General features: G+C 46.4%; 2 protein-coding genes across 4 annotated transcripts; both read left to right on the top strand.

Annotated features, from left to right (window-relative positions):
* Positions 1 to 1360: 1360 nt before the first annotated feature.
* Positions 1361 to 13132, top strand: LOC136501373 (disease resistance protein RGA5-like). 3 transcript variants are annotated; one of them, XR_010770244.1, is made up of 6 exons: positions 1361 to 2202; positions 3887 to 5936; positions 11791 to 11904; positions 11996 to 12115; positions 12480 to 12643; positions 12933 to 13132. XR_010770244.1 is itself a non-coding variant. In XM_066496888.1 (5 exons), exons 1-4 carry the CDS (start codon positions 1385 to 1387, stop codon positions 12092 to 12094), a joined length of 3081 nt encoding a protein of 1026 aa, XP_066352985.1. In that variant the 5' UTR covers positions 1361 to 1384; the 3' UTR covers positions 12095 to 12115; positions 12480 to 13132. The 3 variants fall into 3 exon arrangements, 2 of the variants coding, with proteins under 2 accessions (XP_066352985.1, XP_066352984.1); XM_066496888.1 differs by having other exon boundaries at positions 12480 to 13132; XM_066496887.1 differs by lacking the exons at positions 12480 to 12643; positions 12933 to 13132 and having other exon boundaries at positions 11996 to 12401.
* An 18-nt stretch (positions 13133 to 13150) lies between these two features.
* On the top strand, positions 13151 to 14301 carry LOC136501374 (uncharacterized). Its single transcript, XM_066496889.1, has 3 exons — positions 13151 to 13264; positions 13380 to 13710; positions 14157 to 14301. Exons 1-3 carry the CDS (start codon positions 13176 to 13178, stop codon positions 14256 to 14258), a joined length of 522 nt encoding a protein of 173 aa, XP_066352986.1. The 5' UTR covers positions 13151 to 13175; the 3' UTR covers positions 14259 to 14301.
* Positions 14302 to 24027: the final 9726 nt, after the last annotated feature.

Below are 24027 nucleotides of genomic sequence, written 5' to 3' on the forward strand. Positions count from 1 at the left end.
CCAAACTTCTGAAGTGGCCCATATGGACTATCTTACATTTACTTTGGGACCCTAAGCTAACACATTTGACTCACGGTCGGTGACGGTCACGGTCACGGACACAGCACGCACGCCGCTGACGCCTGCACGACTAGCCCCACCAAGAAACGCTCCGCCGTCGGCCGCCAATCGCCCTGCAGGAATCCCGTCGCCGTTGCCGTTGCCGTCGCCGCCCGCTGGCCTAGCGCTCCGCCCGTGATGCACCTGAGATGGTCACCCATGCATCCGCTCAAACTAGCGGCCTCCCGCGAGTTCTCCTCTTCTCTTCTCCTTTGTCGATGTAGTCTTTTTCTTTGATTTGTTTCTTGCTTTTCTGATCTGTTCATCCAGTGAGATCGTTAGGCGCCCCAGGGACCATGCATCTTGCCTACCACACCGACCTGGACCCTGATCCAGAACGATTGATCCCAGGACGCGGATCTCTGCTACGCACTGCGCTCGAGGCACCACCGCACCAGGGCCACACTTTCCCCCGTCCTCTCTCTTGGCTTCTCTATCTGCTTTTATCTCTATTTTTACTATGATTTCAGGTTTCTGACCCAGATCCAAACACCCGCTCACCCAGCGCAGCGGCTGACTATTGTAACTGTAACAAAAGGGAATTTTTACTTCCCCCTGGACTGATTAAATAAATTGAGTAACTAACAGCCACTTGCAACCAAAAGCAAACTGCAAGAAAATTGAATGAATGGATAGAATAAACTAACAAAAAATTGCGAAGCAAAGAAAGTATTTATCTTCCAGCATCTATCTCTGACCAATTAAACTGAAGTTGTTTACCTATCAAAATCAACGCTCTCTGTGTCATTACCACGAAGCTTCGTGAATGCCGCCTCTTGTCTGTAAGGAAATATTATTTGATGAAAGAAAGATCAGTCCATACTCTTCGATTTGTTAATTATCTTGCCGACGAAAATGGGTCATTAGCTTGCAAACAAGTCGCGGCGTCATAAGATTTGTGGGAAAGCATATGTTCTGATAGGTGGTCATGGCAGTGTGCAGTGGTTAGCTCTTTCTAAACTACTCCGATTAACAACAATATTGGTTTGTCTGGATCTAAATAAAACAAAGCAAGTTGTACGACTCGAACAAATTGCTCAAGAAAAGAAACAGGTCATGCTTGTACTATGGTCCTGTTCGTTTCTCTTATAATCTGTCTTTTTGAGCTTGTTTTTTTAGTCAGTACAGTATTTTTCTCTCACAACAAATCAGTCGGAACATTGTTTCGGCTTTTTTCAGCGAAGCAAACGGGGCCTATATACATGAACTGGTATCAACACCCTCTTCTCAGTTCCTCCCACAGCACCACCGCATCCAGCGAGCTCTGCTCACCAGATGGTCAAAAATGGCCACGGCAGCTGTCGTGGGTGTTACTACCGGGGTGATGAAGCCCCTCCTGTCCAAGCTCACCAAGCTGCTGGAAGAAGAGTACGTCAAGCTCAAAGGCGTGCGCAAGCAGATCAAGTTTCTGAGAGATGAACTGAGCGCCATGAGTGCAACGCTCGAGATGCTCGCAGATGCAGAAGAGCTCAACCCTCAAACGAGAAAATGGAGGGACAAGTTACGTGAGCTGGCCTATGACTTGGAAGATTGCATTGATGCCTTCATGGTTCGTGTTGACCATGAGCATGATGGACATTCGGGCTTCATCAAGAGGTTCTTCCGCAAGTTGAAGAAACTGAAACCACGTCATGAGATCGCCAATCAGATCCAAGAACTCAAGGCATCTGTTATAGAGGCAAGCAAGAGGCACAAGAGGTACCAGCTAGTCGATATCTCTTCCAACTCTAGAAGTACTTGTTCTCTTGACCCTCGGCTACCCGCACTGTATGTGGAGATAGATAAGCTTGTCGGCATTGACGGTCCTAAGAAGTATATCATTGAGTGGTTAACCAAGGAAACCAAGAAGGCGGCTTCATCAGAACTTAAAGTGCTCTCTATTGTTGGTTGTGGAGGTCTTGGTAAGACTACTCTTGCAAACCAAGTCTATAAAGATGTTAAAAGCCAATTTTCATGTGCAGCTTTCGTCTCGGTCTCTCGAACTCCTGATGTCAGAAAAGTATTAAGAGGCATTGCAAAAGGAGTTAGTATTACCAGTAACATGTTGGATGATGATGAGAAGGAACTCATTGATAAACTCAGGGAACACCTTCAGGATAAAAGGTAAGCCAGCAGATTATCTATGATAATGTTTGCATGTGTGCTGTAACGTAACGACAGTAAAATTGTAGGGTTGAAATTGGTAGAATATTTAGCACCTATGAAATGAATTTGCAAGTGCTACTCCCTAATTATAGGAAAACTAAAAAGAAACATGTACTGGTATGTTAATTATTATTAGTAAAACTTGCATGGCTCCCTAACATATTTCCTCCTTTGCTAGTTCAACAGTAACCCCACTAAAGTTTACATCTGGATTTAATTCCAACTATTTGCATCTATAAAGAAACCACAGAATTTGAGAATAGTTTCAGAGAACTTAAATATATATTTTGCTCCAATAATTACACAAAACTACAAAAACATTACAAAACTACAGTCACTTTTCTTTGGTTTCCACAATATAAAGCTAGTTTTGCATTATGTGAGTACAATTAGTTAAGTTCTTTCAAACTATTCCAAAAAATATATTTCTTCTACAGTTAGTTAGAAATAACTTTATTTTTCTGGAATTCACTCTTATACAACATTCATTAGATATTTGTTGTTTAGACATTGAAACAAATTGTATGACATTGAAACAAATTGTATCTCCATTTTTAATTGCCATGTTTCCGATCCGTTTCAGAAGGGCTTGATTTTTGTTTGCATGTCCATTAAGGCATTCATTGAAAAGTTAGTGTACTTACTAAAATCTTTCTACCTTCTACATGTACTTCAATATATATTAGCAGATAGAACTCAAGCAAGGATTTGTGATTATTTATTATTCTTTTTTCTCATTCTTGTAACTCCTTTGTCTATGCATACGACACTAATATGCTAAATCGATGAAGTAAAACCTAGCTAGTGTGGGTAGCATACGTGCGCCCAAATGTAGGTATTATTTTAGGGTTATGATATGACAAAGTTCAATAATGTTGTACAGGGCTATAGGACTTGGAGAGCTGTTCCCTTTATGTAGGAGTAATATTTACTGCTAGGATCTAACACCTTTTTGCTAGGAAGAATATAATAAAAAATTAAGTTACATCTACTTCTCCGTCGGTTTCTTTTTAGTGCACATAATAAGATAATAAAAGGTTAAAGTTCATAAAATTTGACCAATAATTGGTAAATTGCAAATCACATGCATGCTTAGTGCATTGAAATTTGAAATTTAGATGAATAAGCAAAAATCTCGAATATTTAACATGGCATTTATTTTGTAGTAATTGATGATATAATAAGATATTTATTTTGTACCCAATAGATAAAATATTATAAGAGAAATATGTGGACGAAGTATACATTTAAAGACATTTTGAAATCCTAATACACCTAATGATCACAACCAGAATCTGCATTCAACATTTAGTATAAACTTTCCCTTTCAAATGCCTCCCAGTGAGGATTCTCATGTGCTATGACTAGTGGTAGTGTTTTATTACTACTTAAATATACTAGGAGAACTCCACCATTTTCGTAGTGGATTGGAGTTATTAGGATGTAAATCTTTAATAACTTAGTGGATTGGAGTTATTAGGATGTAAATCTTTATTACCTCTACAAAAGTATCGCTACTCATAATACCATTCACATAAACCTGTATGTATTTTTGCCACACTTCAACAAAATGTCATTGGCACACACAATATAGCCTTACAGGCTTCAGCACTAACTGCATCGTTGTTAAAATTATTTGCAGGTACCTCATTGTAATTGATGATGTATGGGATGCAAAACCATGGGAGACCATCAAGCTTGCATTAATGAATAACAATTGTGGTAGCAGAGTAATCACTACAACACGTAGCAATGACGTTGCATCATACTTGTCTTCCCAAGGCGGTAATGTTTACCAAATGAAATCTCTCAGTTTTGAGGACTCCAAGAGGTTGCTTTTTAAAAGAGCATTTGGTTCTGAAAACTTATGCTATACTCATTTGGGTACTGCTCCGGATGAGATATTAAGAAAATGTGATGGTTTACCATTAGCAATCATCACTATATCTAGCATGTTAGCTGATCAGCACGCAAAAGGTGAATGGAACAGTGTACTAAATGATATTGGTTCTTCTCTTGCTAAGAATCCTGGTGCTGAGAATATGACGGCCATATTATCTATGAGTTACTTTGATATTCCTCACCATCTAAGAACTTGTTTGTTGTACTTGAGTGTGTACCCAGAAGATTATAAGATTGAGAAACAATGTTTGATCAATAGGTGGATTGCAGAAGGGTTCATTCATAAGGAAAAAGGTCAAAATGAATATGAAATTGGTGAGCGTTACTTCAATGATCTGATCAACAGAAGCATGATCCAACCTGTTAGAGTAAAGTATGGTCAGGCGAAGGCATGTCGAGTGCATGACATCATCCTTGATTACATCAAATGCAAGGCCGCTGAAGAGAATTTTGTAACTTCATTAGATGCTGCAGAGCCTGTATATACATCAGAATACAAGGTTCGTAGGCTTTGTGTGAGCAACGACAATGAAGAAAATGTTACTTTATGGGCAGACCAGATCTTGTCTCATGTTCGGTCAGTTACTATATTTGGAGAGCCTGTGAAAATCTCTTTGTTGCCTTCCACTCCTCTTCGTGTGTTGGACTTAAGAGAACACTATGGCATGCAAAACCATCATCTTGCAAGTATTGGGAAGTTGTTTAATCTTAAGTACTTGCGTCTCTGCTCATGTTTCATAACTGGGCTCCCAGAGACTGTTGGTGAACTACATCATCTACAGACGTTGGATGTGCAAGGCACTCGTATCAAAGAACTACCACGAACTATCACGAAACTTCAACAACTGACTCGTTTATATGTTGATTGGTATACTAGATTTCCAGAAGGAACAATAGGAATGATGCACAGCTTGGAAGAGCTGAGCAGGTATGGAGTCCAAGCCTACGGGCAAGCGAAGTACATACAAGAATTCAGCAAACTCACCAAGCTGAGGACACTAAAAATTAGAAGCGATGTTTATACACCAAATTTTTGGGACTCAGAAGGAAGAAGCCAAGCCGAGCGCATTCACAGTTATGTTGGAAATTTATTATCTTCATGCAACCTGCATCATCTTATATATAGGGTGCCAAATTGGATGGGATCCTTGGAAAGGGGGTACATCCTTATGAAGTACCCGCTGCCGCTACATTCATGGCATCCTGCAGCTTCCTGTAGCATCCGCAAGCTCTGCATTAAAACAATTCCCATCTATAGGGTGCCAAATTGGATGGGCTCACTTGGAAATCTCGGTGTGCTAGAACTGGAGGTCATGTGTGTGCGACCAGAAGATGTTGCGATCCTTGGAGAAATACCCAGTTTGCTTTTTCTCAACCTAGACACTTGGGGGGGCACTAGCGGAAGGATCGTCTTCCCTGGCAACAACGGATTCAGAAGTCTAAAACAATTCTCCCTGTGTATCAAGTTTTGTGGGACCTCGCTGGAGTTTGAAGCGGGATCAATGCCAAAGCTTGAGCACGTGAAGCTTGAGTTTCGTGCGCATGACATGGAGTGCCTGAACGGTGCTTCTAGTTTGGGCATCCAGCACCTCTCGTCTCTCAACAAGGCTGAGATAGAAATTGGTAGCGACTGGCATGAGTATGACGTGGACTACAACCCAGTGGAAGATGATCATGATGACACTGCCCGATGTATTTCAAGAGCCATTAATGCTGCCATCGAGACACTTCCCAACCGTCCCACTGCCAGCTTCAAAATACAAGAAGTTGACTGCAAACATTTCGAATCTGTAAGTTCCCTCACATAACAACATGCATTGATGGTTCCATCAACCTCTCAGTTGCTGCAACCACATACTCCTCTCTTCCATTTAGCAACTACTCTGTTGATCCCTGGCTGCCCTGCACAGGTAAGCAACTAGCTTACCAGCACACATACTCATTATGGCTAGAGGTAGAAGAAGAGATTAAGTACAGCGTGCACACACACTCAGCATAAAGCACCAATGTTGGCCGAAGCCCTGCCCTTTGGTTTGTGGCAACTAAACTAAGTATTCTATTGCCCTTTAGATGGAATATATACAACTCTAACTGTACCTCTACTATGTACATAGTTGTTGGCCAACTACCTACTCCTAAGTACAAGAGTACATCAACTACCTACTCCTAAGGTACAGGGTACACCAACTACCTACTCCTAAGGTACAGAGTATATCAACTACTCCTAGCAGTACAAAGCTTATCTCAACCCACTACCAAAACATGGTTGATGTAATAGCTACCAACTAATATATTAGAGGTGGCCTATTGCAATACTGTTACAGCTACAAGAACTGGTCTGCAGAGCCGATCAGTCCCCAACTCCCAACAGGGAGTGGTCGGCAGAGCCGACCAGTCTCCAACCAAGGAGAGAATGGGGAGCAGTAGATTATGTCTAACAATTCGTTCCCTAATTCTGCTGCTAGCCTGATGCCTTGACCTCATCCATGCCAATCATCATCCTCAGCTTCATGAACCGCAGGCGTCCGAGTGACTTGGTGAGGATGTCAGCAAGCTGTCTGCCGGTCTCGACAAACTTGATGACGATCTGCCCTCCATCAATTCAGTCCCGGAGGAAGTGTAACTTGATGTCGATGTGCTTGCTCCGGTCGTGGAGGACAGGGTTCTTGGCGAGGGCGATGGTGGGCTGGTTGTCCACCATCAGAGCTGGCGGGTGAACTTCCTCGCCGGTCATCTCACCCAGCAGCCGGCGTAGCCAGACAGCCTGGCACGCCGCCGTGGCCGCTGCGACATACTCTGCTTCACACGTCGATAGCGCCACGATTTTTTTGCTTCAGCGACTGCCAGGCAATGGGGGCCGCTACAAAGAAGACGAGCACGTCGGAGGTGCTCCATCGCCCATCAATGTCGCCCGCCATGTTCGCATCGCTGAAAACAGTGAGCTCCGGCTCACCTTCCTTTGCCTTGGTGGGTGCCTCACTGAACACCGTGAGCCTCAACCCTCCCTTGCCGCCACTCTTGGGGAAGATGATTACTTGATCGAGCGTCCCCTTGACATAGTGCAGTAACCTTTTCACTGTCAACCAGTGATCTTCGCGTGGGTCCTCCATGAAACGGCTGAAGTACCCAACCGCGAACGCAATGTCCGGTCGGGTATGAGTGAGGTAGCGCAGCTTGCCGACGATACTCCGGTAGCACATCGCGTCCACCTTTGCAGCAGTGCTGTGCTTGCTCAGCTTCAGTCGCTCCTCCATCGGAGTCGCACACGGCTTGCACTCCGCCATGCCGCCGCGCTCCAGTAGCTTCTCCGCGTAGGCGCGCTGACTTAGGGAGATGCTCTGCTTCCCCTGCCTCACCTCGGTGCCGAGGTAGTAGGAGAGCATGCCGAGATCGCTCATCTTAAAACAAGCCGCCATCTCACGCTTGAAACTATCGATGTCCTCTGCTCGTGCTTCGGTGATGATTAAGTCATCCACGTACACGTCGACGATGAGCTCCTCCTTCCCCCGTCGCGGCGTGTTGAGCGCGTGCTCTGTAGCGCAGCGAGTGAACCCAAGCTCGCCCAAGGTGCCATCGAGCTTGGCATTCCACGCGCGAGGTGTCTGCCGTAGCCCGTAGAGCGCCTTGCGCAGCTTGAGCACCATGTGCTCAGCGCCCTTGACGGCGAAGTCCGGAGCTTGCTTGACGAAGACCGTCTCTGCGAGCTCGCCGTTGAGGAACGCAGACTTGACGTCGAGGTGGTGGACACACCAATCCTTTGCTACTACCATGGCCAACAATAGGCGAACAGACTCCATTCATGCCACCAGAGCAAAGACTTCCTCGAAGTCGATGCCCTCACGTTGCACGAAGCCGTGTGCGAAGAGCCAATCATTGCACTTGACAATGGCACCGCGCTCGTCCCGCTTCACCTTGTAGACCCACTTCAAGCCGATCGGCCTGCAGCCCATCGGTGGATCTACCAGCTCCCATGTGCCATTGTTCCCGATGGTCTTCATCTCTTCCAACATCGCCCATCGCCAATTGGCATCGCGCTCAGCCACTGCGAATGTCAGTGGCTCCTCGTCACTAACAAGGAGCAGCTCTGGATCATTGAGCAGCCGACTTGCCAGGCCTATAGCCCCTGCATTGCCAATGATGTTGTCCAGCCTATGGAACCAGACCTCCTCGCCGTCGTGGAAGGCATCCATGAACTCGCTGATGTCGCTCGGAGGGGAGGTGAACTCGATCGATGGTCCCTGGCTTCCCTGTTCTGCCAGACCGCTTGGCACCACTGCCGGAGTGGTCAGCATCACTGCTGGACTACTCGGCACAATTGCCGAAGTGGTCGGATCCACTGCTGGAGCGGTCGGCACCACTCCTGGAGTGGTCGACTCTACTACTGGAGCGCTCTGCACTGCTGCTGAAAGTGCTCGGCACCCTCTCTGCAGTGCTCGGCACTCCTCCCGGAGTGCTCGGCTCTATTGCTGTAGTGGTCGGCACCTCCTCTCCAGTGTCTCCATCACCGTGGATGACCATACGCTCGACGACGAAGGTGCTGGTGAAGCCGCCAGCTTCCCCCGTGCCCGGACTGTCCCAATCCCAGGCCACCTTCTCATCGAACACCACATCCCTAGAGATCACCACCTTGCCTCTCTTGGGATAATAAAGCCGATAGGCCTTGTTGCCCTCCTCGTAGCCTAGGAGCACCATCGGCGTGCTCCTGTCTTCTAGCTTGCCGAGGTGAGACTTGGTGTTCTTCACATGGCCGACACAGCCAAATGTCCTGAGGAAGGACACATTCGGCTTGCGTCCATGCCAAGCCTTGAATGATGTCTTTCCCTTCAGGGCCTTGGTGGGCGCGTGGTTGAGGATAAACACCGTCGTGGTCACCGCCTCTCCCCAGAACTCCGACGACATCTTCTTAGCTTTCATCATGGATCGAGCCATGCCGACCACCGTCTGGTTCTGCCACTCCACCACGTCATTCTGTGGTGGCGAGTACGGCGTGGTGTGGTGTCGCACCATGCCTTGATCCGCGCAGTACGCAGCGAATTCCACCGAAGTGAATTCGTCGTCGCGATCAGTCCGCAGCACGCACAATTTCTTGCCGCTCTCTGCCTCCGTGCGCACCTTGAACTTCTTGACCGCTTCCGCTGCCTCAGTCTTGCTGGTCAGAAGCTGCAGCCACATGTACTGGTTGCAGTCATCTACCAGCAAGATGAAGTACTTGCGCCTGCCGAGTGTCGCCGGCGTGATCGGACCGCAGAGGTCACCATGGACTAGCTCGAGGGTCTCTGTCGCGTGGTACTTCACCGTCTTTAGGAACGACAGCTTTCTTTGCTTTCTGGCCAGGTAGCTGTCACATAGCTCGCCTGCGTGCTCAATGTGAGGCAGCCCAGTCACCATCTTCTCCAGCTGACCAAGAGCGTCGAAGCTGAGATGTCCATACCGGGCATGCCACAGCCACGGCTCCTCCATGCGCCATGCAGCCAAGTAGATGGACTGCTCCACCTTGAGGTCGAGCAGGTACAGCCGATTTCGGAACCTCTTCACCTTGGCAAGAAGCCGCTGCTCCTAGTCCCTGATCCTGAGGACGCCATCCTTGATCAGTACCTCGCTGCCGCGCTCATCCAGCTGGCCAATGCTGATGATGTTTGAACACAGCTGCAGGATGTAATATACATCCGTTAGTGCGCGGTGCTCGCCGTTCTGGCACCTAAAGATGATGGTGCCGCGCCCTCGGATCGCCACCCTTGAGCCGTCACCAAACATCACCGTGCTAGTCACGTCGTTGTCGAGCTCGGAGAAGGCTGCCTTGGAGCCTGTCATGTGATTGCTGGCCCCGGAGTCCAGGTACCATCGCTGCTCCTGCTCGCCGCCGACACGTCCGAGGTGGACTTGGGCGTGCGGTTCGTCGAGGTTGACAACCTTCAGAGCCTTCCTAGGCCCTTCCACCGCCATCCCCTCTCCCTTCTCCTTGGCCTCAACGTCGTGCAGTGCATAGAACATCGCCATCAGGAGAGTGGCCTCATCATTATCACCAGCCTGCGCCAGATGAGCCTCAGCCTTCTTTTCCTGCTTGCGATTTGGACACTCCTTTGCCCAATGGCCCGTCTTTCAGTAGCGCCGGCAGGCGTTGGGGTCGACCTTTTTCTTCTTTTTCTCCGAAGAAGCCTTGCCGCGGCGCTTGCCATCGCCACCGCGGCTGGAGGAGGCTTCCACAGACTTCTTCTCCTTCATCCGGGCAGCCCACTCCTCTTCTGTCAGCAGCAGCTTGCCGCTGTCCGTCGTTGCTGTGGCCTGCTCTTTGCGCTCGTCCACCGCCCGTAGATGACCTGTCACATTCTCAATGGTGAGGATGGACAAGTCCAGCATCATCTCTATGGAGAGAGCAATCTGGATGTACTTCGCCGGCACGGAGTGGAGGTACTTGGAGACCGCCTCTTCTTCATCGATGGTGATGTCGTGGCTCCTCAGCTTGCTAATGAGCATCTACAGACGGAGGGAGAAGTCCTTCACCGATTCACCATCCTTGAACTTGAGGTTGGCGTACTCATGCTTCAGCAGCTGGGCCGTCGCCTTCTTTGCGCGGTCGGAACCAACGCGCATCGCCGCAATGGCCTCCCACGCCTCCTTAGCATAGCTCTTCGCCCCCAACGACTCCCTGTACTCCGCTGGCACAGCAATGAGGATGGCTCCCAACGCTGACATGTCGTCTTCTTCATTGTCGGTGCCCTTGTCAATGGCATTCCAGAGCCGTCGGACTCTGAGCTTGACCTTCATGGTCGCCGCCCATTCGCCATAGTTGGTGCGAGTCAGCGTCGGCCAACTGGTGCCGCTGACCTCCCGCACCGTGCGCACAATGACCTCCTATCGTGGCTGGGCAGCCACAGCAGTGCCGCTATTGTCGTCCATCTCCAAACCGTCCATCATCGCCAGCGGTTAGTCCGACAACGACCCTTGTACGGCTCTAATACCACTTGTTGATCCCTGGCTGCCCTGCATAGGTAAGCAACTAGCTTATTAGCACACACACTCACTATGGCTAGAGGTAGAAGAAGAGATTGAGTACAACGCACACACACTCAGCACAAGCACCAGCGTTGGCCAAAGCCCTGCCCTTTGGTTTGTGGCAACTGAACTAAGTATTCCATTGCCCTTTAGATGGAATATATACAACTCTAGCTGTAGCTCTACCATGTACATAGTGTTGGCCAACTATCTACTCCTGAGTACAAGAATACACCAACTATCTACTCCTAAGGTATAGAGTATACCAACTGCTCCTAGCAGTATAAAGCTTACCTCAGCCCACTACCAAGACATGGTTGATGTAATAGCTACCAACTAATGTACTAGAGGTGGCCTATTGCAATACTGCTATAGCTACAGGAATTAATCGGCAGAGCCGATCAGTCCCGAACTCCCAACAGGGAGTGGTCAGCCGAGCCGACTAGTCTCCAACCAAGGAGAGAATGGGGAGCAGCAGATTATGTCTAACATACTCCTACTTGGATGTGCAGTTAAATAGTTTATTTCGACTCTCTTGTTTATATTCCGTTTCCACTACTCTTCTAGCTGCGGCCAATGCATACTTCTTTCTTCCATTTAGCATATATATACTTGGCCGTTCAATTGAGCAGTTTTTTTTTTCTCTTTCAGTTTTTGAGGGAGTGGAATCAATATCACGATGGGTTATTCAATGAGTGGCTCAAACTTTGGCAAATTAGAGAAGAGCCGGCGAACCAACCTACTGATGGAGAGACTGAACTAGAGGTATCAAATAAAGGTTCACTAGGGTACCAGTCAGTTTTACATTCATGTGACCCCATTTTCCCCACCAAATTCATCTTCTTTTTCCAAACAGGATGAGACACATGAAAAGGAAGAAGAGGAGCAGACTGATGAGGAAGAGACCAGTGAAGAAGAAGTGGCGCGTCAAGATGACACTGGTAGCAGCAATTAGAATGACATCAGTCTGCATGAGGTAGATGGGTTGGCTACTTTGGTCTTGAGCATTTGACTGATAAATAAACGTGTCTCATGTCTACCTCGAGGTTGAATAAAAAAAAAGCTGTGCCACTTTATGTTTTCTGCGTTGCGCTGGATTGCAGATTAGCTTTGGTGTGGTTTCTACTAGTTGTAAGATTCTAATTAGCTTTCAATAAAGGTTTGGCACATTTACATTTGCTTGTACTGGACACATATTAAGCTTTTGTTTGTATCAGACACACATTTTTTTGTCACTTGAATTTATCTCATCCAAAACGAAATTTATCATACAATAAACCAAAGTCCAGAGGTTGTAAATCCAAATTTTAATTTTACATTTTGATTTGCATTGTTGTCAGAACTCAGAAGGCACTTTTGATCTGCTTTTAAAAAAATTCCTGTCAGAATTATGTGAAGAATAGAGCAGCTCAGCATGGAGATAGCTTGCTATTGTCAGTTTAGCTTGAAGAGGATGCAAGAATAAAGAAAATATGGATCAAGCAACAACGTCTTGATTGGCCATGTAAGAGAAGAGAAACAGGGAGGTGTCTGTCATGTTAGTTGATTGAAAGAGAGCAGGCGTTGAGCTGCTACAATTACGGAGGTGTCTGTCATGTTACACGGTTGATAGAGAGCAGGCGTTAAGCTACTGCCTTGAAGAGCTGACGGAGTACAGACTCCAATCCTATGACCAAGTGGAATCTTTGCAAGAAGAATTCAGTAAACTAACCAAGCCGAGGACGCTAGAAATGTAGAATTTCGTGTCACCCCATTTTCGCCATTAAACTCATCTCCATTTTTCTTCCGAACAGGACGAGTCAGATGAAGAAAAGGAAGAGAAGCAGGCTGATGAAGAGGAAGACGAGCAGACATATGACGACGAAGACGACTTTGAAGAGTATCAGACTGATGAGGAGGAAGAGGCCGATGAAAAGGAAGCAGGGCAGGAAATGAACAGTGTGTAGCATTCAGCTAGGTTTGATGAGGAGAACCAGAAATGTGTTCAGTCTGAAAAGATTGATGGGTTCGCTTGTTCTATTTAGGGCATTCGGCTGATGAAGGTGCCTGCTTCAAGGTTCAACAAAAACAGAGCTTGCCTTGAAGTTTCTGCATTATGCTGGGTTGCAGATTTAGCTTTGGTGAGGTTTGTGCTGATTGCGAGATTCTAATTAGATTCCAATAAAGCCATGGCATGACAAACATTCGTTCACCTTTGGCTGTAGGAGCCAACACATTTGAAACTTTTTTATGTGTTCCAGGCGCAATTTTTTATCAGTTGAATTCATCTACTTCAGAACGAGATTTAGCTATGAAACAGAGTGCAGACAGAGGTTTCGTGTGCATGAGATGGAGTGCTTGAATTGTCCTTCTAGTTTGGGCATACAGCACCTCTCGTCTTTCAACAAGGTTGGGATCATAATTTGGAGCGACTGGCCTGGGTATGACGGAAACAACTATCCAGTGGAAGATGATCATGATGACCCTGTCCGATGTATTTCAAGAGCCATTAATGCTGCCATCGAGACACTTCCCAACCGTCCTGCTTTCAGATTCGAAAGAGCACAGGACAAGTGCATACATTTTGAACCCGTAAGTTCCCTCACAGAACAGCAGGGATTGATGGTTCCATCAACCTCTCTGTTGCTGCTACCACATACTCTTTCTTCCATTTAGCAACTAATGTACTCGTACTTGGCTACTCAATAAAATAGTTCATTTCGACTCTCTTATTCATATATCATTTCCACTTCTCTTCTAGCTGTGGCCAATGCATAGTTATTTCTTCCATTTAGCATATACTTGGCCATTCAATTGAACAACTTGTTTTTTCTATTTTAGTTTTTGAGGGGGTGGAACCAACTCTGAGAGGGGTTATTGAACGGGTGGCTCAAACTTTGGCAAATTAGAGAGGAGCAGGCAAACAAAGCTATTGGAGAGACTGAACTAGACGTAGTATCAAAGGCCCACTAGTGTACCAGTCTTGTGATGTGATCCCATTTTAGCCCACCAAACTCCTCATCTTGTTTCCTAAACAGGATGAGACACATGATATGGAAGAAGAGGAGAAGACAGATAAGGAGGAAGAGACCAGTGAAAAAGAAGTGGCGCAACAAGATGACAGTGGTAGCAGCAACTAGAATGACGTATCAGTCTGCATGAGGTTGATGTTGGCTTCTTCGATTTTGGGCATTTGGCTGATTGAACGTGTCTCATGTCTACCTCGAGGTTAAAGCAAAAAAAACAGCTATGGCACTTTGTGTTTTCTGTGTTGCGATGGATTGCAGATTAGCTTTGGTGTGGTTTCTACTAGTTGTAAGATTCTAATTAGCTTTCAATAAAGGCTTGGCACATTCACATTTGCCTGTACTGGACACATTAAGCTTTTGTTTGTGTCAGGCACCCATTTTTTTGTCACTTGAATTTATCTCATCGAAAACAAAATTTATCATACAATGAACCAGAGTTAGGAGGTTTCAAATCCAAAATTTAATTTTACATTTTGATTGCATTGTTGTCAGATCTAAGAAGGCACTTTTAGGGGCTGTTTGGTTCCTACATGAGCTCCTAAAATTCATGTCACATCGAATGTTTGGACACATGCATGGAGTATTAAATATAGACTAATTACGAAACTAATTGCACAACTTGCGACTAATTTGCGAGACGAATTTTTTAAGCCTAATTAGTCCATGATTTGACAACGTGGTGCTACAGTAACATATGCTAATGACGGATTAATTAGGCTTAAAAAATTCGTCTCGGAAATTAGCCTCCATCTATGTAATTGGTTTTGTAATTAATCTATATTTAATGCTCCTTATTAGTATCTAAATATTCGATATGATATGAATTTTATGAGCGAGTAAAGAACCAAACACCCCCTTAATCTGCTTTTAAAAAGTTTCCTGTCAGAATTAAAGCCGTTGACTTGCATTGTTTTCTTGGAATTAAAGGGTTGACTGTTCAATTACATGGTCCACTCGGTTCTTCTATTCTTGTAATGTTTGAAGCTGAACAAGCAGAGAGCAAACGGAGGGGCATACCATACATAAGGTTTCTAGTCTAAGAGGAGCGCACGTGGGAGCCAAATGTGACATTTGTGGCCCTGTGGTTGCTGACAAGCTGTGTCTGCTCCGTGCTGAATTTATTTACAATTTGAATTGGAATTCCTTCTTACTGCCAGTGGCAGAGCCAATGTTGGGGCCCCACTGGCCCCACCCTCCTTACTAGTGCAGCTCAGCATGGAGATAGCTTGCTATTGTCGGCTTGAGGAGGATATATATAAAAGAATAAAGGAAAGAAGGATCGAGCGACAACGTCTTCTTGTTTGGCCGTGTAAGAGAAGAGAAACAGGGAGGTGTCTGTCATGTTAGTTGATTGAAAGACAGCAGGCCTTGAGCTGCTACAAATAGGGCAGGTGTCTGCCTTGAAGAGCTGGCAGAGTACGGGGTTCAATCCTATGACCAAGTGGAGTCATTGCAAGAAGAATTCAGTAAACTAACCAAGCTAGAAATTAGACGGGATTTTAGAAAAGTACCAGAACCGGATGGTCACTCTACTCACTCGAAAGGAACAAGTCAAACCCAAGGCATTTACAGTTACGTGGGAAATTTATTATCTTCATCATGCAACCTCCATAATATCTGTCTCAGTGACATCCCAACAAAGTACCCAGCGTCGCTAGATTCATGGCACCCTGCTGCTGCCTCCTGTGGCCTCTGTAAGCTCCGCATCAAAGATGATGTTGTAAGCTCTGCAACAACAGATTCAGAAGTCTGAACTATTTCTCCCTGCATATCAGTAGCTGTGGGACTGCCCCGGAGTTTGGAGCTGGATCCATGCCAAAGCTTGAGCACTTCAAGCTTAAGTTCCATGATGATCATGATAAGTGTATGAATGGTCCTTCTAGTGCTCTCAACAATGTTGAGATCAAAAGTCGTGGTGACAGGCATGATGATGACAGAAACTACGATCCTGTGGAAGATAATCATGATGAAGTTGTCCGATGTGTTGCAAGAGCCATTAGTGCTGTCATCAAGAAACTTCCCAACTGTTACCGAGGAACGAGGGAACCCAACGCAACCCTTACATAAGCAACCGAACCAAAGCAAGAAGAGAGAAAAGGGACGGAAGGAAAAAGAACCCTCCGCCACACAACTCTAGCTAAGCAGGCCTGCAAACGAAAATACATCAACACAATGGTCGCCAACAGAGGCGATGAAGCCATGGTGGCAAAGTATCCACCGAGAATCCAGCAAGAACGGCGGCAAAGCATCTGCCCGAGATGACCGAAGCGGCAACGCTCACGGCAGCAAAGCATCTGCCATAGCATTCCAAGCAACACGGCGGCAAAGTATCCGCAAGAGTGGAGCGACATTGGCGGCAAAGCATCCGCCCAGGCAGCAGCGACGGCAAAGCATCCGCCAAGAAGAGCCTGCGAAGAACCAGATGACACCGGCAACACCAAACAACTGAGCTGGGCAGACCAAAGCGATGAAGGAGCTGAAGTAGATGCAGGCACAGCACGGCCAAGGCAAACTCCGGCGAGAGAGGCAGGATGGCTGCAGGAGTGCTCCAACGAAGCCTGAAGGAAGGGAATGACATCCGCAGACGCCAACAACGTTGAAAGAAGAGCACAAGGACTTTCGTCCTTGAGCCACCCACAACAACCTGTGCGACGAACAGAAGCTTCAACGACGCCTTCAAGAAGATAGTGGCACAGACTGTACCACCGCCGTCGGCCCGAAGCAAGGCACCAGGCAGAGCTTTCACCCAAGCAACAACTGTTCGCCGGATCTAGGTCGTCCTACACTGCAGGGGCAGGGGTAGATCCTCCAGCGTCGGCTAGCAGGCAGCCAGCCAGCAGGTCCCGCCCGTCTAGCATGCCAGCAACGGCCGGCGCTGGATGGCTGGGAAGGCCCGACCAGGCCAGGACCGGCCGCCCAGACGTGGCCGCCGCAAGCACCTCGACCGCCAGATCTGGCCGTCGCAGCCCGCGAGCGAGGCTAGCATCCGCAGCATCGGTCGTCCGCCTGGTGCACTGGCCGCCATGGGCAGGCACCGGCCACGCCAAGGCAGGCAGGCAATGTCCCTGGCCAGACTAGCCAACCGCGGGCAGGCGCTCGCGACCCCATAGGGCCGCAGGCCGCCGGCACCGGCCCGGATCTGGCCGGCTGTTGAGTGAAGACCCAGAGAAGAAGGGCCGGATGCACTGCCTCACCACGCAGAACGAATGGAGGGTGTAGGCGCTAGATCCGGCCCTAGGGGGGCTGGATCTGCCCGGGTGGCCATGTTTCCTCGCCGGAGAAGAAACTGATGGCCGGAGTTGAGGGGGGGGGCATAACAAAACTAGTGGATGACATCATGATTTCTTGTGCAGCCATTAAGTAACATCTTCTGCAATGCAATCACTTCCTGTTACAGTGCGCAGTGAAATCCGGCCCAGCTTGCTATACCCATGAGCCGGCATCTCTCGGGCCTTGGTTCACCGGAGCCCACAACATACCTAGGCATTAGGCCTAATCAACCCAAAATACTAGCCTGATAGGTGAGGACTACCCCCACCTTATATGTTATGCTCCCCCACCCTCAATTACCGATATGGGTCTAAACCAAACAATGTGACCCCTGAGATTCTGATGTGGGACTAAACCAAACAATGTGACCCCTGAGATTTTATAGGTTTTTCCGACCATGGGCTTCGATACCACTTGTTAGAGTGCATAGTGGAATCCGGTCCAACAATCCGGCCCAGCTCGCTATACCCATGAGCTGACGCCCCTCGGACCCTGGTCCACTGGAGCTCACAACATACCCAGGCCTTAGGACTAACTCAACCCAAAAGATTAGTCTGATTGGTGAGGACTACCCCGCCTTATATGTTGTGCTCCCCCAGCATCAATTACCGATGTGGAAATAAATCTAACACTTCCTGCCTATCGCAAGGCACGGCTTTCCTTTGACCTCAGTTTCCTATTAAGAGGTTCAGTGGCAGAAATAATACAATAAAGATTGCAGGATGAATATCACAATATAATGAATGCAGCAAACAGAGCTCACCTGTGGACTGTGGAGATAGATGGATGTCTTTGCAGCTGCAGGGTTGTGATTTTCAGCCCCACGGCTCCAGTCATAGCAGACCTATTTTCCAGTAGTGATGGTTAAACATGGACAAAAGGACTCGTAAAAGCTAGGATGGGCATTCATCAAAATTCAAAAAACTTGTTACAGCACTAATAACAAATAAAGAATAGCACATTTATCCTAGTTTGTCTGTGGCCAAAATTTCTCTAAATTCCTAAAATATGTTGAGGGGCTAACAGCACTTCGTTCCATGGACATAATAAGTAGAATAAAACGATAAAATTTGTTCAAACATAACAAGGGCCCAAACTAGTACGGGGTTGAATAAAAAATGCTCTTTTGTTAACAAGAGGTGCTGATATTTACTGGATAATATGGCATACAAGGAATGAAATCATTTTTGATAGATGTCACCTAAAATTTTTGTAGGTTTTATTCAGGGGAATGCATTGGGCACAACTGGAACGGTGTGAAGAAAACAAAAACGTTGGAAGCGGTGGCTTTACAATTCTTCACCTCTTCTGGATGGTCTTTTGTTGTTAGATTTAATCTTAAGTTTGGCCGGCTTTCTGTTTTGCCCAACGCTTGTAATAATTGGTTTGATTCCCTTCATTTTAAAGGGATGAAGCCGAATTTTATCTATTATCTAAAAAAAAATTTGTTCCGAGAAAGAAAGATTTGTTCATACTGTGGACGGGACATGCTTCTTCACTTGGTTAGTTAGCTTGCCGACAATGCGCGAAATTATTGGCCTTCAAATAAGTTGCTGGGTCACATTAATGGGAACGCATACCTTGTGGTACGTATTCATGGCAGATTCCAGTGTTTAGCTCTTCCTCTAAAGAATTCGTAGTGACGACAATAAATGGATTTGCCTGGATCCAGAGGAAACCAAAAAGCCATTTGCTTTGAAAAAATTGCTCAAAGGAAGAATTTTTAAACAAGCTGTGTCATGCGTTAGGTAGGAAGGTGGCGGTAAGCATACAAACTTTTTGACGCTCTTGCATCCAAATTCCACTGAGAGGTTGTCACCACAAACAAGACCTAAACATTAGGTAATTCGAATTATATCCACAGGAAGTGGCGTGGAAAGCTCGTCAAAGCGAAAGCATCTGCATAATGACAATATACCGACTAATAATTAGCAGAAGACACGCACGGTGTTTGGTTGGCTGCATCTTCTTCTTCATCATGGCTGGTGGATTCATATAGCCCAAAAAACTGTTTGATTGCGACCTCCTTCTAGCCTGATGGATATGTTCAAAATAAGCTTTACTGGTCATACTAGCACTAGTAGAGAACAGACCTTTGATCCGAGGCCAAAATGGGCTCTAGTCCCGGAATTTTTTGCGCCCGGGACTAGAAATACCTTTAGTCCCGGTTGGTGGCTCCAATCAGGACTAAAGGTCCCTGCCCAATGGCTACTGCGCCAGACAGAGGTGGCAGGGACCTTTAGTCCCGGTTGGAGCCATCAACCGGGACTAAAGGTATACTTTTACTCCCGGTTGGTGGCTCCAACCGGGAGTAAAGGTCTACTCCCGGGCCGTGGCTGCGCCCGGGTTGGAAAGTTACCTTTAGTCCCGGTTGGAGCCACCAACCGGGACTAAATATCCCCCCTTTATATATCGGCCATCTCCTTCTTCCTCCCCGAGCCCGAGCTCAGCACATTTTGAAGCTCACTGCACTAGTGTTCTTGCTTCCTCCCTCCCTCCATTGTTCCTCCATCCATTCTTCGATTCCTCCGTCGATTTCTTCGATTCCTCCGTCGATTCTTCAGTTGTAAAGGTTACCAATCTCATACTCTTATTTTTCACCATTGTCTTATGTCATTTTGTTCACTATATATATATGGTTCTTTATTGTGGTTTTTTCATTTGTAAGCAATTTGAGCTCAAAATCACTTCAAGCTTGCATATTTACATGAAAGAAGGTTAAAGTATATATAAATATAAACTTAGAAAATAGTTAGAAAATTATAGAAAATCCGTACTAGTTGAACTTGCGGACCGTGTTCAGCTCGGCGAGCATGTTCTCTGCCGAGCGGTAACGGACGTCAAGGAGGAGCTTTGATTCTACGAGGGAGAGCGGCAACGGTCGTGGAAGACCGTGTTCCCTTCCTCGTAGAATCAGAGCTCTTCCGTGGTCAAGTACGGTGTCGTCCGGTGGAGAAATGCTCGCCGAGATGATCACGTAAGCAAGTTCAACTAGTATGGATGATTATTTATTCACATGTCCTGATATCGTCGCAGTAGTCTATCAATCACAGTACCCAAACGTAGTATATATATAAATATAAACTTAGAAAATAGTTAGAAAATTATAGAAAATCCGTACTAGTTGAACTTGTGGACCGTGTTCATCTCGGCGAGCATGTTCTCTGCCGAGCGGTAACGGACGTCAAGGAGGAGCTTTGATTCTACGAGAGAGAGCGACAACGGTCGTGGAAGACCGTGTTCCCTTCCTCGTAGAATCGGAGCTCTTCCTTGACCAAGTACGGTGCCGTCCGGTGGAGAAATGCTCATCGAGATGATCACGTAAGCAAGGTCAACTAGTATGGATGGTTATTTATTCACATTTCCCGATATCGTCGCAATAGTCTGTCAATCACCGTACCCAAACGTAGTATATATAAATATAAACTTAGAAAATAGTTAGAAAATTATAGAAAATCCGTACTAGTTGAACTTGCGGACCGTGTTCAGCTCGGCGAGCATGTTCTCTACCGAGCGGTAACGGACATCAAGGAGGAGCTTTGATTCTACGAGAGAGAGCGGCAACGGTCGTGGAAGACCGTGTTTCCTTGCTCGTAGAATCGGAGCTCTTCCGTGGCCAAATACGGTGCCGTCCGGTGGAGAAATGCTCGCCGAGATGATCACGTAAGCAAGTTCAACTAGTACGGATGATTATTTATTCACATGTCCCGATATCGTCGCAGTAGTCTGTCAATCACCGTACCCAAACGTAGTATATATATAAATATAAACTTAGAAAATAGTTAGAAAATTATAGAAAATCCGTACTAGTTGAACTTGCGGACCTTGTTCATCTCGGCGAGCATGTTCTCTGCCCAGTGGTAACGGACGTCAAGGAGGAGCTTTGATTCTACGAGGGAGAGCGACAACGGTCGTGGAAGACCGTGTTCCCTTCCTCGTAGAATCGGAGCTCTTCCTTGACCAAGTACGGTGCCGTCCGGTGGAGAAATGCTCGCCGAGATGATCACGTAAGCAAGGTCAACTAGTACGGATGGTTATTTATTCACATGTCCCGATATCGTCGCAGTAGTCTGTCAATCACCGTATCCAAACATAGTATATATAAATATAAACTTAGAAAATAGTTAGAAAATTATAGAAAATCCGTACTAGTTGAACTTGCGGACCGTGTTCATCTCGGCGAGCATGTTCTTTGCCGAGCGGTAATGGACGTCAAGGAGGAGCTTTGATTCTACGAGGGAGAGCGACAACGGTTGTGGAAGACCGTGTTCCCTTCCTCGTAGAATCAGAGCTCTTCCTTGACCAAGTACGGTGCCGTCCGGTGGAGAAATGCTCGCCGAGATGATCACGTAAGCAAGGTCAACTAGTACGGATGGTTATTTATTAAAACATGTTTTTGAGCTATAATATATTAAAAATGAGTATAGAGATATAGATAATTTTATAGTTTCTTAATTTTATTTGTTTATAAAAGGAGAAATTTATAGTGTATTAAATAAAATTAGTATAGAGAGTAGATGGCAACTGCTTCCGGGTCCTCGGCCTCTCATGGGTTTCCAAAGCGACTTAGGTCGGGCCTCCCTCTCATTCCATGCGGCAAGTGTCTTGATGAGACGAAGATTGTGATGGAGTACCGAGTGAAGAAGGAGGGTCCCAACAAGGATCGTATCTTCTACAAGTGTCCGGATCGCAATGTGAGTTATTTTATCGTATTTAATGATTATGGTTAGTTTATACCTATTTTCATGATGGTTATGATTAAAGTTCTAATTTTTTGTTTTAATTTCAGTGGGATGGCAGTGGACGATGTTCAGGCTTCTACTGGGAGGAAGAGTATGTTGAACTCGTGCAAAAATATCTTGCACAACAGGCAGATACGGCGGCTAATGAGGCAGTGATCCAGCCGAAGAAGCCCAAAGATGTTGCACAATTGGAGGATCTATCTGTTTTAGTTGAGATTGGTCGCGAAATCCTTGTGCTCCTAAAATGTATTTTAGCTTTAGTTCTTTTAGTGGTAGTTGGGATTGTCTACATTGTAGCGATGCTTTCATAAATTTATATCTTTTGTGGTGGCACGCATGTTGTATAAATAATTAATTATGATCTAGGTTTTAATATGGTATTTATGTCATGTAATGCAGATGAGCCGGCATTGGATGTATAATGCTGATCGCCGCTCCCAAGAGTTCATTGACGGCGTGCATTCTTTGTTACGTGCGGCCGAGGCAAACAAACACGGCGGTTTCATGTGCTGCCCATGTGCCATATGTAAGAATACGGTGGAATATCCTTGCTCAAGGACTCTTCATTCACACTTGTTCAAGTCGGGTTTCATGCCAAACTATATTTGTTGGATGAAGCACGGAGAAACCGGTGTTGTAATAGAAGAAGGTGAAGAAGAACAATGGGACGACAATGATATTATTCCCGATGGTGCGTGCTTCAATGATACTGCAATGGGAGAAGCTGAAGAAGAGGTAGCCACAGAAGTTGGAGGAAGCGGTGCGTGAAGCACAGGAGCGGGAAAAAAACCTTGAAGCGAGAATGCAGGAGGAAATCAGAAGGCAAGTGCAAATAGCAGTGAGTGCAAGCAAGCAGGCATCAGAGCTAGGAATCAACATTAGCCAATCTATTCAGTTGAAAAGCAGCTGCGCTTCCACGGAGATACCAAATCAAGGGGACACAGGACTGCGCTTCCCTGTGGATGACGTCACTGAACCTTGTACATCGTGTGAGCTACACATTCCGAAGGGGAATTCCACAATCAAGGTGGCTATCGGTCTTGTTAATCCTATCGACCGAACCAAGACACCAAGGATTCATGGGAATATAATCCAAGAAGGATATGCTACCATCTCGGTAGATAAAGCTGAAAAAGGTTTTAGTGATTTGCCTCTTGACATTCCTGGAGGTGACGGCGAGAAGACTCTAGGAGAAGCGGAGAAGACATTCATTCTATGGCGCAAGCGCTACATCATCATTCCCGGGATGTCGGCTCCACCTCCTCCTGAACTACCTCACCATAGGTACGTGTGGATGAAAACACTACATCATTAATTTGTATTGGCTTAAATAATTAACAATCTGCTCATAATAATATGTCATTCCTTTTTTTGTAGTAGATCCTCCCCCAATCTAAATCCAATTGTTCAATCGCCAGATCATCATAGTGCTCTGTACGATGACATTGTGTTGGAAGGCGAGGCTGCATCCACACCATCTCCAAGGAGGTCTCCAACGCCGCAGCCGCCACCTCCAAGGAGGTCTCCAACGCCGCTACCAACACCTCCAAGGAGGTCTCCAACGCCTCCCCTGCCCCCGCCTACCAAGAAGCCTAGCAAGAGGCCAGCCCTGCAAACGAAGAACCAGTCCCCGCCGGCAAAGAAAGCCACCGTGAAACCAAGAGCTATTTCCAAAATAATATCTGAAGAGAAGGAAGAAGGAACTGATGCATATAAAAAAGATATGTCTAGATTCTATGACAAACTTAAAAAGAATCAAGAAGCAAGAAGAAACCCGGAGAAACCGTACTTCTTCGTAGCTCCAGATATTCTAAGAAAAAGGGTGGCTTCTTACCAGCAACAACAGCGGAAATCTCGTAAGCCGTCCA

The sequence above is a fragment of the Miscanthus floridulus genome, chromosome 13 (genome assembly GCF_019320115.1).
Source record: "Miscanthus floridulus cultivar M001 chromosome 13, ASM1932011v1, whole genome shotgun sequence".
NCBI lineage: Eukaryota > Viridiplantae > Streptophyta > Magnoliopsida > Poales > Poaceae > Miscanthus > Miscanthus floridulus.